Source organism: Toxotes jaculatrix, chromosome 5 (assembly GCF_017976425.1).
Source record: "Toxotes jaculatrix isolate fToxJac2 chromosome 5, fToxJac2.pri, whole genome shotgun sequence".
Lineage (NCBI taxonomy): Eukaryota > Metazoa > Chordata > Actinopteri > Toxotidae > Toxotes > Toxotes jaculatrix.
In genome coordinates this window covers 19,341,005-19,359,367 of record NC_054398.1, presented here as the reverse complement: position 1 = coordinate 19,359,367, position 18,363 = coordinate 19,341,005, and the positions used below count along the sequence as shown (strand labels likewise).

The 18,363-nt window shown below is 41.0% G+C and overlaps 1 protein-coding gene across 2 annotated transcripts; it reads left to right on the top strand.

Moving 5' to 3' along the window:
- Window positions 1-522: 522 nt before the first annotated feature.
- On the top strand, window positions 523-13,999 carry LOC121182462 (transmembrane and coiled-coil domain protein 3-like). 2 transcript variants are annotated; one of them, XM_041038976.1, is made up of 4 exons: window positions 523-782; window positions 9,731-10,716; window positions 10,923-11,058; window positions 11,807-13,999. In XM_041038976.1, exons 1-4 carry the CDS (start codon window positions 717-719, stop codon window positions 12,110-12,112), a joined length of 1,494 nt encoding a protein of 497 aa, XP_040894910.1. In that variant the 5' UTR covers window positions 523-716; the 3' UTR covers window positions 12,113-13,999. The 2 variants fall into 2 exon arrangements, with proteins under 2 accessions (XP_040894910.1, XP_040894913.1); XM_041038979.1 differs by lacking the exon at window positions 523-782 and adding an exon at window positions 7,170-7,306.
- The last annotated feature ends 4,364 nt before the right edge of the window (window positions 14,000-18,363 follow it).

Genomic DNA, 18,363 nt, shown 5'->3' with positions numbered 1-18,363 from the left:
GACTGTTCCCATGGTCTGTTGGGGTTTTCGGGTTTGAATGTTTGAGGGGGACTGGCGTGTGTTTTGCGAAGCATGGAGACAGAGCTGGTTTTATGAAAAAAATAACAAGAATCTTTTACATCGAATAGTTTGTTGACAGTCTTTTACATTACACTCATAAGTAAACAGTGCGCTGCGTAAAATGGGACCTGGTCTTGTATTTGGGACAGCATTGCAAAAATATTTGATAAAAATTTTCATGTGGTTTCTTTCGGCATAATGAAGAGATTTCAAACTCTTTTTTAATTTAATTGTCCGAAGACTATATAAACTAAACTCACACTTACCATTATGGGTATATTGTACTAATATAATTATTTCAGAAATTCCGTTTGATCACCTCACAGGCAAATCAGGAGGCTGTTTCATCTGCCACTGACGGGCACGTGTTGAAAGAGTTAACCCCTCCTCGCTCGCTGCCACCCTGCAGAGAGAAATAGGCGGAGTTTGGGTTCACACACAGTTTTTGTATGTTGGAGAGGGCAGTCAGTGTGAGTTTTTCGGGTGTGTGTGTGTGTGTGTGTGTGTGTACGTCGAGAGACAGAGAGAGAGAGGGGGGCGAGAAAGAGATAACCGGGGCTAAACATGGATAGAAAATTAGGCGGTAGTTGTAAACTAGTCCTGATCTTGAATTGAAGAACCATCAGCTCCTTGCTGGCCATTAACACGGGATTATTATGCCCAGCGCCAACGTGTCCGTGCGAAGTTTGTCTGAAGTGGAGAAATACCTCAGCAGCCGGATGGTGAGTATCATGTGAGTGCATTTTGCAGCGTTGTTGTGTTGATAAACGGCAGGTCCCGCACTGTACCAGCGACACATTGTTGTCTGTTCAGCTCCACGTCATGTGAAACCAACAGCTGCGCCGGTTTACAGCTGCATATTTCTCCTAACAAAGAGCCCCAGTGACCCCGGTGATACATCTGGGCAAATATCACAGAAGAAAGGGCACGTTTTTATAGAGACGATGTTGTGGTATAAGGATGTCTTTAAGTGTCTGTCACTGGAAACTCTGGAGTGCTGTGTACACAGAGAAAATGCTGGTCGGGACATGATGGGTTTGTCCAAATATTTGACGATGATCAAACGGGACAATAATCTTTCTGTGCTGCGTGAGATTACAGTTAGGTCTGAAACAGGCTATTGTTTCCTTTATCGATTAATCTGGCGATTGTTTTTCCTGATTACTCGATTATTATTTGGTCTACATGTTAGAAAATAGTGAAAAATTTGCAACCACAAGTTCTCGGAGTCCCAGATGATGTCTTAAAATTTGTTTCTGTTCCAGTTGACAATCACAAGACTAAGAAACCAGTAAACATTCAGACTAGAGAAACTGGATCCAGTGAATGGGAATTGTGGGGATTTGGGCTTAAGTTATTTAATGACTTAAATTACTAGAATGATTAATTTTCTTTATAGTCAACTAATTGATTAATCAACTAAATGTTCCAGCTCTAGTTAAAATTACCAGGCATTTTTGTGCCTGACTATCTTGGTGCCATTTTAACACACACCTAAACTGAATGACTAAGAAAAATAAAAACCCCTGTACATTTCAATCCACCACAGTACTCTGAGTGTTAAATACTTAAAATCTTGAACTTAAATCCATCCTTTTGGTGATGATTCAACTACATGGTAATTTTATGCTATGGTATGTGATGATGTTTTATTGGATTACAAGTGTTTCTAATATTTGTCCTCCTCCAACTAAATATGATGGTTAAAGTATTTCACTTCCAATATAATGCAGTCCAGTACAACACCAGTACAACAAACTACAGCTTCAAATCTTACCATAAAATTGAAAAAGTAATGGTCTAAACAGAAATTAATTTGTTGTTTTTTTAACTCGTTAACATTTTTTACAGTGACATTTAGAATATATAGTATGATATTATTGAATCATTTATTGTATTGTCTTGCACATTTTTTATTTACCACCCCACATGCAAATATTTTTTCCAAATGAAGTGTATAAATAATGTTATGTAAACATTTATTCTAAGCCCAAAGCAAAGAGGGGATTATGAACAAAATAAAGGAATGTGATTACTGTCAAAGTATGGATCTTATTTTACATCCTCATCTAGAAACATAGTATTGACTGAGTCAAGTCAAATCACTCACACAAATCTCTAATTTGCTTGAAGGAGCTTCACCAATCTAGACAACACACAACAATCTGTCCTCAGATACTTGATTAGGATATGAATAAACTCCCCCCAGAAAACCCTTTAACCTAACACTAACAGGTGTTGGGTATGTAAATGTGTGGAGCTCAGAAAAGGGAGAGAAACCTGAGTATGTGTTTAAAGCCGGGTTCTCTCAGTCACAGTGACACTGAAGAGAAGAATGCTCGGTCAGGTGTGATTCTTGTGCAACCAGAAAGTCAACCAAGTATCATGTCAGATGTTGTTTCTCTTCCTAGTATATGTATGAGCCTTCAGGCCTGTCACTTAGTTGCCTTTAGTCTTCAGAGGCAGAGATGGCATTTTGTTCACCTGTCGCTAGCATCATACATCCCAAAGGAGAGGTCTTCTTTGGTCTGTTTAGCTCTTCTTGAAACTCCTCTCTTGCCCTGTGAGCAACCGCAACTTCAGATAGAACTGTAACACTAACTCTTATAATCTGATGAAATCAATAACTTTTTCCATGGAGAAAAGCTTAAAAGAATTGTACAGGAATAATATGAGCTTGCTTCTCAAGTAAGTAATTAGACAGTTGTGGCACAGTTGCTTCAGAACGTATTCAGACCCCTTCACTTTTTGCACATTTTATTATGTTGTAGATTTGATTTTAAAGATAAAATCTATCCATCAATCTTCACTCAATAAATCATAATGACAAAGTGAGAACATATTTTGAGGAATGATTGATGATTGATGGAGAGCTGCAGTGATGCAGCTGCAGTCTTTCCAACTTCTGAAGCTCTGTTAGAGTGACTGTTCTCAATTCTTGGTCACCTCCCTGACAAAAGCCCTTTTAGGTTACTCCGTAACTTTAGGAAGAGTCCTGGTGGTTCCAAACTTCCTCCATTTCAGTTATTGAGGCCACTGTGCTGCTGGGAACACTCAAAGCTTTAAAAATGGTTTTATACCCTTGCCCTGATCTGTGCTTCATCACAATCTTATCCTGGCATTCTACAGAGAGTTCCTTGGGCTTCATGCCTTGGTTTTTGTCCTGACATGCTCTGTGAATTGTGGGACCTGACACAGGTGTGTGCCTTCTAAACAATGTCCAATCAATTCAGTTAGCCACAGGTGGGCTCCAATCAAGTCCTAAACACGTCTCAAGGAAAATTACAGCAAATGGGAACCACCTCACCATACTCAATTTGGTGTATCACAGCCAAGGATCTGAATACTTTTGTAAACTAGAATGGTGCTCAGCAGAGCACAAACCTCCACCTCCAAGTGATAAAAAAATTCCTGTACCTGCCCCTTTTAACTGTATCCTTACTCTGACCTCTCCACCAAGCTTGGTGCAAATTTGTTCAGTACTTTTTGTGTAATTCTGCTGACAAATCAACAAACAAACCAACAAACAAACAAAAATGTATTAAAATGAAGTCAACAACACAATAAAATGTGCAAAAGTGAAGGGGTCTGAATACTTTCTGAAGCTACTGTATAACCATCAAAACAATATAATGGAATGAAATATCTGACTCTTTGGCTGGTTTATTACTGCTGAACTGTGTAATTGTGCTTTTCCTCCTTTTGTTGGCCGCAAATAACATTCCAGTGTTGTTTCTCAAAAAGCCATTGTGCAGAAGATATAGTGGGTTAGAGGCCAAAGATGATGCAACAATTCAGTTTGAGTGGCTCGTTTCCAGAAAATGTCTTTAACCCTCACTGGCTATGTAGAGATTTGTGTGCCATTTCTCAATGACATATCTTTATCTGAACCTCATGCTTTACCTGTAATGGTTGTCGTACATTCGCGTCACCAGACAAAGGAAAGCACATTAGGCGTCATTTATGCATAAAAGGCAACCTTTTAATTTTCTGTGTTCTGTATGTTGTGAATCATTAAATGGAGACTATTGTTCTCCTTTTGTATTCTCTTTTTTAGGTCTATTATGTTTTTCTTGGCTAATGAGCTGCTTGACTCTTACCCAACACTGATTACTCATTGGCGCTATTCACTTTCTCTTTTTGAATCAGTGCATTGAATATAGCTGCATATTTATCTTAATTGAATCCCATTCAATACTCTCCCAGTCCACGGGGGCAAGCAGACGCTGGGAGTGTTAATGGGCTATTGATTTAGTCCTGGACCAGCTTGTCCATGAGATAATAGTGAATACGTCTTAAGAAGTTCATTCCACTGACCTCTGGGGGATTAGTCATTCAGAAAACTCAAGACTCGAAACTCTGTTTCTAGTTTTTTTCCCTCTTTGATTCTGATGAGGCAAACAGTTTTTCCTCTGAAGAAAGCAATCAGAGTGTGACCACATAGGCAGCTGTGGGAAGCAGATGAGAGGAGGAGGAGACATTGGGTCAGCTTTTTGACTACAATCAAAGATGTGCTCCCTGTCGCTCTCACTCTTTCTGCCTCTGGTTTTCTTCCCGTTTCCCTGTGTGAGCCCTGAGTGGGAGAGTGCCTGTATCCATGAGGATCAGCTGGAAGGAATACCAATAAGCACTGCGGGTTTCTTCCCCTCTGTGGTTCTGTTCTCCATTGAAGGGACGGTTTTGTTCCATCTCAATGAGTATGCCAGCTCTATTGCCCTGTGTGTGTGTGTGTGTGTGTGTGTGTGTGTGTGTGTGTGTGTGTGTGTGTGTGTGTGTTCATTTGGGGTGCACACAGGCAATTACAGAGAATATCAAATAAGTGCCACCCTGGGTACCACACCCCAGAGACTCATTATTTTGATCAGTTCTTTTGTTTTCAGATCACTGTAAACACCTTGTATTACCACCGACCACCTACTTGTATTAGCATGTATTTTGTCCTGACCCTGAATTGCAAACTGGTGGTTTCACCAGATTACAGCTGCAATCGTGTGAGTACTTAAAAACATTACTTCCTCGTAACAGGGACAGTGCCTTCCTGTTCTCATAACATGTGTTGTCTGTAGTTTTAGCAACAACCCCCCAGACAGGGAGGGACAGTGAGTTTAGCAAGAAACCGGCCCAGTTTCTGTATGTTCTGCTAATCTGAACCAATATTTATTCCACTAACACAGCTGAGTATTTAGAATACACCCACATTGTACCCACCCAGATCTAAATAATTTGTGTGCTTTCAGTGCAGTGCTCTAGTTCAGGACTTGGATGTTTCTTCTTGATTCTTGCTTCTTGTTTCTTCTGGTGCTGCAGTGGGCAGGCGAGTGTAGCGTCTTTTTGCATAAAAAATTGAATCACTAACTAGATCATTGATCCAAAGAGTGTTGGCACTGCAGAACAGAGCAGAGCTGCAGTTTCTATCAACTTCCCCGACTTTGGCCCCAAAAAGTAGCCAAGATTTGGGTGGATTTCTCAAGCAGAACAACACATGGCTTGCCCTTGTTGGGTTAAGATTGAGGCTAATGCAGTTGGATCTTTATGTTATGCTGTCTAGAGAGGTCAGAGCATATTAAATGGGTCATAGTGCTGGACAGACGCTGTGTGCTATGTAGGCCAGCGTGGGGGACAGGGGGCTCATACAGGGCTGAGGTGTGAGGGAGGCACCCTGAGGGCACAGAGGACTCCTGTGGATCCTGTTGGTGGACATGATGATGATGGTGATGATTGGGATGATATGTGCTGCTGAGCTGTGTTTGGGACCATCCTCTCTTTGTTCTGTTCCTGTCCTCTTATCTCTTATCCGTCTCAGTTTCTGTAGCTTTCAGTTTTTTTTCTCCCACTGTCTGTCTTTTCTTCTGCTCTACTGACACACTAACACCATTGGGTGAGTCACACAGAAGTGGGTGTATGCCTGGCATGTTAATTTCAATACAACAGTTTCAATAGTTTATTGTGAGATGACTAAAGAAAAGGTTTCTGGTACCACAGTCTCATCAAACTCTAACTTGGTTAGGTTTGTTATCTCTCAGTTTAGGACAGTCCACCTACCTGTCAGACGTTACCGCTGCCATCTGCTGTGTTGTAGCAGCCTTTCCCTTAGTTACTGGGCTTTCACCCCCTCTGTCAACTCCAGCCGTCCACAAAGACATTCAATCCTTACCCCGTTTCACCCTCCTACCTAAACATCCCCTAGAGAATGCCTGCATAAGTGTTTGGGAGAAATGGAGTGAAAAGTAGGGCAGCTCCTCAGCAGATTTGGGAGGATATTTTCATCAGCATGAGGTTAATTCATTTAGCAGAGCCACTCATCCAGAGAGATCCTCAGATTGCTCCAGCAGTCAGTCAGAAATCTTGAGTAGCAGCAGTGGCAGTGGAAATTGGCTTATTAAATTGAAATGGTACAATTTTTTTAGAATCTTTTATCAGGAAATTGTCAGATTTCCCAAACTTGCTTTTGGGTTCTTGTGTGTGTAAAACATCTGGGTTGTGTTATCTGTGTTATCTGAGCTGCTCTCATGAATCAGGCCTCATTCTGCCAAAAGCCATCTTGTTTTTATAAGACAAAGCATTTGCCTCTCATTCCAGCTGTGTAATACAATTTTGGCTTGATGTTCTCTACTCCAGGTGCATGAGTGTGACTATGGAAGTTGTGCCGATGCTCTTTCCAAGGGTCTCCCACCCCTGTAAAGGTCTGCTTTTGTTGCAGGCCTCAGCAGTGATTCATTAATAGTTGCTGGGTCTCTGTTTCATCTATTTTACTCTCATCGCCTCTTTATGATATCACCACACCTCGAAGCAATAAACTTAGACCCTAGTTGGCCCCTAATGCTACAGAGGAGAATATTGAACATTTCAAAATAAAAGCTAGAGGTGGGAGAGTGCCTGAGGATCTAGTTTTGTTCCAGTACTACAGAAATAGCATGCAGTCAAAAGCAGTTGGGTCGAACAGGCAGTTCTTTGTATTTCTTGTTTGAAAACTAAAAAGACTGGGTAATATGAGCAACCTACAATACAGCCTGCCCTACACGTCCTCTTGAAGAAGGAGGATATTATGCTTGTCTGTCTTTTGTATGACAAACAGGTTTGACAAAAGCGCAGCTTACATGTGAGCCTGTTTTAACAAGAGATACTGCATGGTCTCTGGCAGGAGAGGGATTGCGATTGGGTGCAAGGCTCCTCAGGCTATAGGCTACGTCAGGCCAATGAATCCATATGCAGCAGCTCGCCCATCAGAGTCCTGGACAGAGCAGAGGTAGGACATGACAAAGTGTGCTTTTTTCTCTGGAGAGAAAGAGTCCTGTGTTCAAGGAGGACAGATGCCAGAGAGGGGGAGAGAATGGGATGAGGACAGAGGCTGAAATGCCCAAGGCATGCTTGTAGAAATAAGCATGGTATTCTCTGCTCACACTCTACACATAAAATATACTTATTGATGTATGTACAGTATAATGACTGGCACATAGAGACTAGCAGCCTGTTAAAGCTGTGGTTTTAGCCTGTAGCACAGCAGTGCTTTGAACTAAATGCTAATGCTAGCATGGCAACATGCTTACAGTGACCATGTGAACATGCTGATGTTCAGCTGGCATAACCATTACCATTTACTATCTTAATTTAGCATGTTAGCATGTTGACATTTGCTAATTAGCACCAAATATGTCATTAGTTTAGCAGGTCATGAACTTGGATATCTGATATGACAGACTGACACTCTTAAAGCCATGCTGATAGCATGGTGAAAAACAAGTACAAAGCTGTTTCTTTGTTGCACATTATGGTTAAACATTGTAGGAATAAAGAGAGAAGTCAGAGATGATACCTTGAATTCCTGTTGCTCACCTTATCTGCCTCACAAACAGGTTTGACTAGTTGATTGAGTGTGAGCTCACTGTGCCAACGGCAAGTAAATGGGAAAGTACATGAATAACTGGATAAGTTAAATCAAACTGAATTAAGAGAGGAATAGTCCTGTGAAATTTGTTTTTGTTTTAGTTTGAGCATCAGCTTTATATCACTCAGTGTGTACACCAGTAAATGTCCAGCCATACATAATATTCTTATTATTAGTAAACCCTGTCTTGAGTTCCACCTGACAGTCATGTGTCAAGGAGCGTCAGTGTGTGAGGAACTAGATGCATTAGTCAATTGTAAAGGTCCTTAGCTTGCAATATGTAACTATGACGTACTAGTATGTGGAAATGCTAAGCAGGATTGAAGCCTAAGTCTGCTTGAGTTAGCCGTGATCTGTTTATTTGCTTGAAACTAGCAGTGTTACATTTGTTAAGGATTAGTGCAGCTTTGTACAGCCCACAGTGCTTGTTGTACAACACTTTGTATTAGGTTTTATCAGCTTACCTGTCATTACTCTGGCCTTGTACCGTGATCAGCTTGCAAGATTCAGATACTTCTTAGACCATTGTTACATTTCAGTGCTATTACACTCAAAGTGACACTTCTGCTCTAAAAATGCTGCTCTTAAACCTAATTAAAGCTTTCTTCAGTTTCCTCTTTATGGAAAGTCTTAGGGTTTCCTCCCGTAGTTAAAGTTGCTTACTCTACCTATATTTATTCTATTTCACTTCCTCAAATCTACAGCAGAGAACAAATGAACTGTTGACACATTGGTTGCAAACTGAGTGTAATGCTGAGCCTCTATTAGGAAAATGGTAATTTACTGTAAAAGTAGGGGACATTGTCTGGAAAAGGGATTTCCTCAGCCTTGTGCCCTTGTGTGACATTATCACTGACCTACATCCTATGTGCACGCTCCACTTCTTTCACACGCATTAATAGCTGTTATGTGAATCTTGTCATCGGTGTCATCTGTGTGCTATACTTTAAACAAACAGGATTAAATTCTGGCAGCTAAAACGTAACATATGTGCCAAATAAGAGCATTACATACACACCCAGATGGTCTCACATTGGCAATATCAGTGTAGGAGAATAGTGCAGAGGCAAAGAACTATGTGGACATACTGTATATTAAAACAAGTGAAAAAAGACCATTAAAGGAAAATTACATTTTTACAACCTTGTTCCTATGTTCATTATTTTGACCATCATTCGTAACATTCTAATCGGTAGCCACTTTGTAGAGGCAAGAAGGAGCAGCGACACCAATATAGACACATCTACAACTGAGTCTGCAGGGCATAGAAATACCATCAGAGCAAATAATAATAATAAAAAAGACAATTTAATCTAGTTATCAAAACCATTCATTTGAAACCATCTGTTAAACTCTTTGAAGTAAACTGCTTATTAGTTCAACTTTGCCCAAACATACACTGCCTGCAGTTGGCCGCATGTAGTTATGCAGTGTCATTGTAGATTGTGATGGACAGTTAAGGATGCTCATCTTCATTTTACCTCCTGATAGGTACTTTAGATAAGTGTAACTGTATCACTATGCAGATGACGTGATTAAGATCTTTATTAGAGACAGTATTATTAGTGAATAAAATACTGTATCGTAAACTGCCTGAAGGCTAAAAACTAGAACATAAGGCCTGATTTGAAAAATAATGTCATTACACTTTGGGCTCACATTTTAAATGCATTGAATTTGACTTGTAGGTCATATGTTTATTCGCCTGGATTACCCCTTTGCCGTAGATTTAGGTCATTGCTGTCTATGCTCCATTTTTAATATCTTTACTTCTCCTCCTTGTAGGATCGGAGCACTGAGGGCAGTTTTCTGGGCATCCCTGTGTCAATGCGGCGGGGTTCTTCAGAGAACAATCTGGATCTGGACCTCAGCGATGGAAGTCCTGGTCCTGCTCTTGGTTTTGAGGTCCAACGTAGTCGTTCTTGCTTGGACAACCTCCAGCAGAAGATACTGAAAGTCACAGAACAGCTGAAAATTGAGCAAACGGCACGAGATGAGAATGTAGCTGAGTATTTGAAGCTGATGAACAGTGCAGACAAGCAGCAGGTGGGGCGCATTAAGCAGGTGTTTGAGAAGAAGAACCAGAAATCGGCTCAAAACATTGCTCAGATGCAAAAGAAGCTGGAGCAGTATCATCGAAAGATGAAAGACAGTGAAATCCATCACGGCACATCCTCTCACCCTTCCACTGTCAAACACAGCACCCTACCAAGGGAGTCACCGAGAGAACTGCTGAGGGATATGACTGGCAGTGGCCGGCACCCGACCATGGACAAGATCAAGACCATCGGACCGGGTGTTTCTCTCTCCCCTCCTTTCTTCTTCAGCAAGCCCAGAGAGTTTGCCAACCTCATCAGGAACAAGTTTGGTAGCGCTGACAACATTGCTCATCTCAAGACTACTCTCGACGCTTCATCTCCATTGCCCACTGACAGTGCAGGAAAGGGGCTGAGTAGCAGCACCTCTATGGTAGGCAAGCCCAAGTATCCCAGTGATGACGAGTGCTCCTCAGGGAGTGCTTCTATTTCAGCAGAAAGTAATGGGAACCCATCGGGGGGAGGAGTGTCAGCGGGGCAGACGCAAAGTCAGGGCAACAGCCAGGGGCAGTCAGCAGGGGGAGATGATCAGAGCAGACTGGCCCTGAGCCTGGAGGAGGTGAGGGAGATCAAAGATGCCCAGAGCCAGTTGGAGGAGGATATAGAGGAGCTAAAGGCTCAGTTCAAGAGAGAGTATGGCATCATCAGCCAAACACTGCAGGAGGAGCGATACAGGTATGTTTATATTACTTAATTTTTCATTGTCCTTACATAATACACTATGTGGTCTGATATCTAATATTGTGTCTATTGCCACATTGACAATAGACAAAATTACTATTCATATAAACATGTAAAAATCACATATAAGAATCTGTTTATAAATAAATGATCATTTATAATATTTACAGTATTTCTGCATCTCTTGCATTGATTTCTAGGTATGAGCGTTTGGAAGACCAACTGAACGACCTGACTGAGCTTCACCAGCATGAAATGGCTGATTTGAAGCAAGAACTGGCCAGCATTGAGGAGAGGGTGGCCTACCAGGCACATGAAAGAGCCAGGGATATACAGGTATATGACAGTGAATCTATTCAATCCATATGTTGACTACAGCCACTTAGGTGGGTTCAAAAAAATATGATATGCTGATGAATCAGTAGATCTCTGATTAAAATCTCAACACAGTGGCGAAGCTTGTCTGGCATCCATTGATACGGATGTTGTCCATACAGAGGTGAATGTGCAGTGTCTATAAAACCCCCCTTGGATGTTTCCTACTTTTATTGCTTTTAGAAATGGAATCATGATCAATATTACAAGCTTTCTTCAACAATGGGCTGGACCTCTATTGATTTTGGTCAGTCACTTCAAAGGGGGTGAATATTTATGCAATCGCTTATTTTATTTTATAGATTATAGATTTTTTATTCACTGACATTACTTTGTAGAAATCTGTTTTCACTTTGACGTTAAAGAGGTTTTTTGTTTTTTCGTAAATTCTTATAATAAGACAAATATATTGATCAGGATTCCATTTATAAAAGCAATAAAAGGGGAAAATATCCAAGGGGTGAAAACTTTTTATAGGCACTATATTAGTTGCCTGTGCGTAATGGTTCCTTTCATCAAATAACACTCGACAAAACAAATGTCATGTCATTTGACATTTATGAACACAAATGTGCTTCTCTGTCCTCATGTCTTTCTGCTGATACATGATTAATCATTTTGGGGAATTTGGGTAATTGCAGATAAAAAGGTCAGCAAAATGCCCTTTAGCCACTTCAGGTCCACAAAGTCTCTCTCTTGTCTTTTTCAGGAAGCCCTTGAGTCGTGTCAGACTCGAGTGTCCAAGCTGGAGCTTCAGCAGCAGCAGCAGCAGCAGACAGTACAGCTTGAGAGCCATGATGCCCGAGTCTTGCTGGGGAAGAGCATCAACATCATGCTGGCCATTATCACCGTCATCCTGGTGTGTGTCTCCACTGCTGCCAAGTTTGCCGCTCCGCTGATGAGGAGCCGATACCATGTGGTAGCTACCTTTCTGGGGATTTGTTTTTTGACCATATTCTGGAAGAACTGGGACCGTTTACAGCACGCCATAGACAGGATGCTGGTGCTTGCCTGATAAAGAGTAAAGAGAAGATATTGAAAACGACATGGACGCTGTCAGTTGTCAGGACAGGACTGTCTAAGATGATTGGTTGTACAATCGTCAGAAGACACGATCGCCATGCATTTACAGAAGTCACTGTTTTTTAAAAGTCAGACTGAAATGAAATTTTGGTGATTTTCTTGTGTAGAACTTGAATGTGTGTAACTAATGATTTCATTTAACCTTTAAAATAATATTTATATAACAGTAAATCTTGTTACTTCCCCAGTGATTATTCAGAAATCATCACAGAGCATGGGACTCACTCTTTACCACGCTTTCCAGGGAAATAATCCACAGATGAGGTAAAACTGAGACATTTTTCTCATTTTGCTTCAGCTCAACTTTAATATCTATCAAACTTTTGCAGGCATGCACATGTAGACACAGAGATAACCTCAAGCTTGGTATCTCGTTGGCCACAGTTATGAAATGATAAGAAGAATTAGCTGGACATTTTGGAAAATTTGCTTATTTGCGTTCTTGCTGAGAGTTATATGAGAACATCGATACCACTGTTAGTTCTGTATAGTAAATAATAAGATACAACCAGCTGCCTTTTAGCTGAGCTTAGCATTAAACCATAACATATTGTGAATGATGTTTAGGTGCTGGTAGGTGGACTTGGTTATCTTCAGACTGAGCCAGGCTAGCTGTTTCCTCCTGTTTCCAGTCTTTGGGCTAAGCTAAGCTAACAGGCTTCTGGTGTTAGCTCCATATTTACTGTAAAGACATGAGAGTGGTATCAATTTTCAAACCTAACTTCAGAAAAAAGATGAATAAGCATTTATCTTAAAATGTTGCAATTTAATGAGGAACCTATAAAGCACAGATGAAATGCACATCCTGTGTTTTTTGATGTTTAGTGTCTTTTTTTTCCTTTTCATTGACTTGTCTGCCCTGTGTGGTCAGTCATCTCTTAAAGTTCTTCTGTATACTGTTCCTGTTTTTTAAAGTGCAATATATATGATTTTTAAGAGCGTCGTTTTTGAAATGATTCTTTTAGGAGTGAGTGTATTACGTCAGTGATGTACAGTGACAGGGTGTTGGTGCTGGGAGGGAGGGGTAAGTGTCAGTAATGTTGGCATGAGAGATCCATAATCACCGAGGCCGCTGCTGGGCTCTGATAAGACCAGCTGTCTCGTCTCTCAAGGGCCAAAAATCAATTCAACTACATCACTGCGCTGGTAGCGTGGTAATATCAACACATGCTAGCTCACCAGTGCAGTCACACATGCGCACACACCCAAACACACAAAAACAGAGTCAGACGCTCTGCTCTCTGTATTTACGTGTCTTATGGATTTTGTCCAGTTTGATGTTTGTCTTTTACTAATAATGTGATTGAGAGACGATGGGTTATACTGTGATACAAAGCATTATTCTGAGGAAAAATGCTATTCCCCGTTTTTTTGTTTTTTTTAAACAAATAAGCAACAAACAGCCTTCAGTACTCCAGTGATGGCAGAGGAGTACGTTACGGGCTCTAAGTGATTAACTATGAGCCTATTTTATGGACTGACTAATGTGTTATTTCATGTTTGTCTTATGAACATTGCCTATGAGGATATCACATGAAGCCACGGACCACTTTTTAATGTTTGTCTGCCATTGTAACATATTTGTGTTGATGTTTGATGTTGTTTCTCTGTTGTTCTACTGATCATCTACAAAATGTATCATTTTGTTTTTTTGTTCCTGTTTTGACATATTTGAGGAAGTTTTACCTGCAGAACTATAGATCTGGTTTACATTCTGTTTTCATCTCCAGTGCACTGTGTGATCAATCCGTTGTATTTTCATGGATTACGTGCCTTTGTCTGACAATTTCTGTTAAATTAAACAAACCTTTTTAATCAACTTCTGACTGGTGTTTAGAATTAGAACAGAGTGTTTGGTGTTTGTCGTATTTGCCATGTGATGAGGGTCACAATAGTGTAGGCCAGAGGTGTCCAAACTGTTCCACAAAGGGCCGTGTGGCTGCAGGTTTTTGTTCCAACCAATCAAGAGCACACAGTTTGACCAATCAACTGTCTGAAGACTGAGATCAGTTGATTAAATGAGTGAAGTCTGGTGTGCTGCTGCTTAGTTGGAACAAAAACCTGCAGCCACCTGGCCCTTTGTGGAACAGTTTGGGCACCTCTGGTGTAGGCAGTCAGAAAATCACAGATTACTTCATCATTTGCCAGTAGTGCAAAAAAAAAAGGAAGCTGGGAGTGAAGTTTGTTAACTCACTGTGAAGCTTCCTGAAAGTAGCTTATTTTCATTAACAGAACATATTTAATGCAGTCTTCATTATTAAAACTGCAGATTTCTTTGTCATTATCTTCTTCTTTTTCCTTTGGTACATTTGCATCTGAAGAATAAAGCCTTAGAAAAACTGAATTAGCATGCAGTTTCTAAAAAGTTACACCCTATTAATATAAACACTATTTCCACAGTACTCAATTCTTTTGCCTTCACCACCACTAGGGGGGGTAGGTGCTGCAGTCTTGACACACATGACAGAGATGAAGAAAAAAAACATTGCAAGATTGAGTGATACCAAAATAATTTTTATGAATGTTTTATTTCTAAAATGTTCATTTCCATTCTATCAAAATCAATGCCACACTTCACACAAACATTAAGACCTGAAGACAGGAGACAGAGACAAGCCTGTCCTGTGGCAGTAAGACAACTATGTGGAAGAGTAGCGCCCTCTAGTGTTGTGACAAATGAATATTGAATCTACAGCTTTTTCTTTACACTTTGCTATGCATTTCTCGAGTGCATGGCTCCATTGCAGCACATTTCAGTACATTTCCATAAACATCAAATCTAGGTCATATAGTATTCCATGCTGTGGCCACAAGTGCTCTCTGTAGACTGATACTTGTCCATAACTGTGACTAATGTGGTTCCCACCCAGGAGGATTTTGGTCCACAGGATGCTGAAAATCAGAGAGATGGATTCAGTTTTCACTTTGATCAACTAGCACCGCTCCAGCAATATCAAACAGCCACAATAATAAATAATGGCACATCATGTAGCTACAATACATGTGAAATATCAATTTCAAATAATACTATACGTGACATGTTATTCATATTCTACAGTGTAGCAGTATTAACATTACTGGCGCATTTCACTGTCAGGAAGGAGTAGGTGCATATTCAGGGGCACACATGTACACACAAAATGAAACTTGTGCATGGTTAAAGTCAGTCGCAATGCAATATGGGTCACCTGGTGCAGCGATGTGCATGGTTTAGACTGTGACTAGTGTCTGCTTGCATGCCAAACAGAGGCACAGCCAACACGGTGAGATACAGGGACAGGAATGGGGATGATAGACAGATAGCTTAACTGGGGATCCGCAGCACTGACACTGTGTTCCCATACTTTATGAGAGCTTAACTTTAAGAGTGGAATCGTTGTGTGAGTTGTGTGCACATATGTCTGTGTGTGCGTGTGTGTAGGCGTGTGTTTCATGCATTTGTGGAGCAACTAAGGCCTCTGGGGGAGAAAAAATACTCAGATTGGTGTGACGCAGAGATAACTGACTGACACACACACACATGCACACAGCCACCCACCCACACACACACACACACACACACACACACTGGCTTAAAAATGGGGATTATGAGCTATATTTGTAGGTGTGAATGGAGAGGAATATTTTCATATTTTCTTTCCCAATCTCTCTCTCCTCTGTATTATGTGATCTAAAAAGTGCGGGCTTTCCTTTGATGTCAGATCCTGTGCGTTTTCCATTGCGCTCTCTCCCTTGTGGCGCCTGGAGCTCATTGGCCTATTCACTGGGCTCCATAATGAGCTGCTAATTATCCCAGGACCTCATCAAGTCTCTTTGGGCCTGCAGCTAAACCTCCTCCTCACACAGGTTGGCATGGTGACTTGGGGATGGGACCTGCATGGAAGAGACCACCAAAAGAACCGCCACAGCTTCACTCCTGCTCTCTAGTACTGAGGGGAAGTGAGAGGGACAAATTTTTTTCCCTTCCAGGAAGAGAAAGGAAAGAGCAAAAAGTATATGGATAGAATTAGTGTTGAGCATTGGTGGTTTAAATTTTGTGAATTTTACTTGTGTGTTTGTAACTGTGTTTGAGTCTGGGTTTGTGTGTGTCTGTCACTCTGAGTACACAAACTCTCATTATGGGAAAGTTCTGACCTCTCTGGCAACCTCCATGCTGATTTAGACTCCTCTGGCAGCACTGGGCCCTTCCCATTTCCTGTTTATGGTGTCATGGAAACAGGCCATGCTCCCTTCCTCTGCTTTTGCACTATAACATAAAAATGTACTCTGCATCGAGCAAAGAACCACAGTCTCATACAACAGCAGGCGCAAGATCTGCAGCTCTGTGACGCTGCAGAGTCTGTGACCAGAATTAGAACGTCCAATGACGAATACATAGAAATAGCCAGTAGAAAATTCCAGACTTATGGAGACATTTATCATCAAGGTCTTCATATAAATCACCTCTTAAAATGCCCTAATTCAAAGGCACCTCCAATTTCCTTTAGTTGCTAAGCAACCATGGAGCGCCACAGTGATGCTTGGAGTTAAAGGCTGGCAGCCTGGTGGTGTAAAGTGGATTGTGGGGTGAATCACTGTCTTTTATAGCTCAGAGGTTCCATTACATGGCCAGCTGACAGTGACAATGATACTCTGTCACTGGAGAGTAATTATGTAGCCTGTCAATCCCTCTGGTGTATCCACAAGCAAATTATGTCAACTAACAGTTGTAGTGGAGCTTGGGGTGTTTGACCAGTGCCAGTTGGACAAACAGCGCAACCATTTTAATTATCAGAACTAATTTCAAAGACGTAACAACCTATGGTGCTTTTACATGAACACTGAATTTGGCTATTCAAGAAACATCAGTGCTAACCTGAATTTTCATATTGTAGTGTATTTAAACTCTGCATGCCATACATCATGCAAATGAGAGTTTGTATATATTTTTGTAGTCCTTTGTGATCATAAATCTCATCTGTTTTTGCAATGACTTTAATTTACACTTGCATGTGTCTGCTTTTATAGACCTACTCTGTCATGGTGTACTGTTCTCAGGACTGGACTAACCCACCATAGGGCCCTGAAACCTAAATGTGGTTTTGTGCATTGGTATGATATTTCTGTACAGCATCATCTGATGCTTTTAACCTTCATTTTGACTTAGGGCCTATCTGTGGTATTCTAGCCTGCAAATGTATAGTTTTGCTTCACTGCCCTCATTAACCTTGTTTCCAGCCACAGTAGACAGCTGTTTTCAAGAGGAAAGCTCTGATAAACCCACTGTACGCGACCTGCCTGGCACCAAACAGGAGACGGACAAAATGAATGACACACCAGAGCATTTAGCTGCTAAAGAGACACAGATATTTTATTCGAGAGTTGGTGGAGACTAAAACAAAGCTAAAAAAGAGAATGAACATTGAACTTTGATTTCCCAGGTGGACAGAAACATGGCTCCAAATAAATGATAATGTTTCTCAGTAAATTTGCTCTGTATGTCCTTGTAACACAAAAACTATCAAAGTACATTTAATACTCTGATATAAATTATTAACCTGGCAACTCAGATGCCTTATTATGTAAAAAAGAAAGTGACCGGAGTTCACATTGCATGAATTCCACACATAACCACATTCATGATGCACATTTTTGTGTAAATCCACTTTAAACACTCCCAGTCATTCCACGGAAGATTGCATGAATGGATAATGCCGTAATGTAAAATCACAGACACACACTGCAAACTCTTCAAGAAACTGTTGGCCCTTTGTGTGTTTGTGTCTGAGTATGCCTACTGGCCTTACATGTTAATCAAAGGCTAGCATTCCTGAGGTTTATACTTCAGCTGTGGGCGCCATGTGTATGACTTGCTGAATCTGGACAAAACAAAGACTGCAGTATGAGTAGAGTGGAGAGATTCCCTTCATATGACCTCACACTCTGTGGGATTGCTTCTCTGTTACAGAACAAACAGCTCATCTCTAACACACTCCCACTGCAGGGCGATAAGGCCTTGGTCAAATGGCACTTGTGGACACTTTTTGTCGTTCAGTTTTCCTTTGTATTGTTACTTTTTTTAGGTGTAGTTTTGGTATGGGTGACGACTGTGGCAAAAATCTGAGTGTATCTCTGAGCAACACAGCATCTAACAATCAGCCTATGTATTTTGGCAAAGAGCTTTGCGGCTGGGACTGTTTGAGC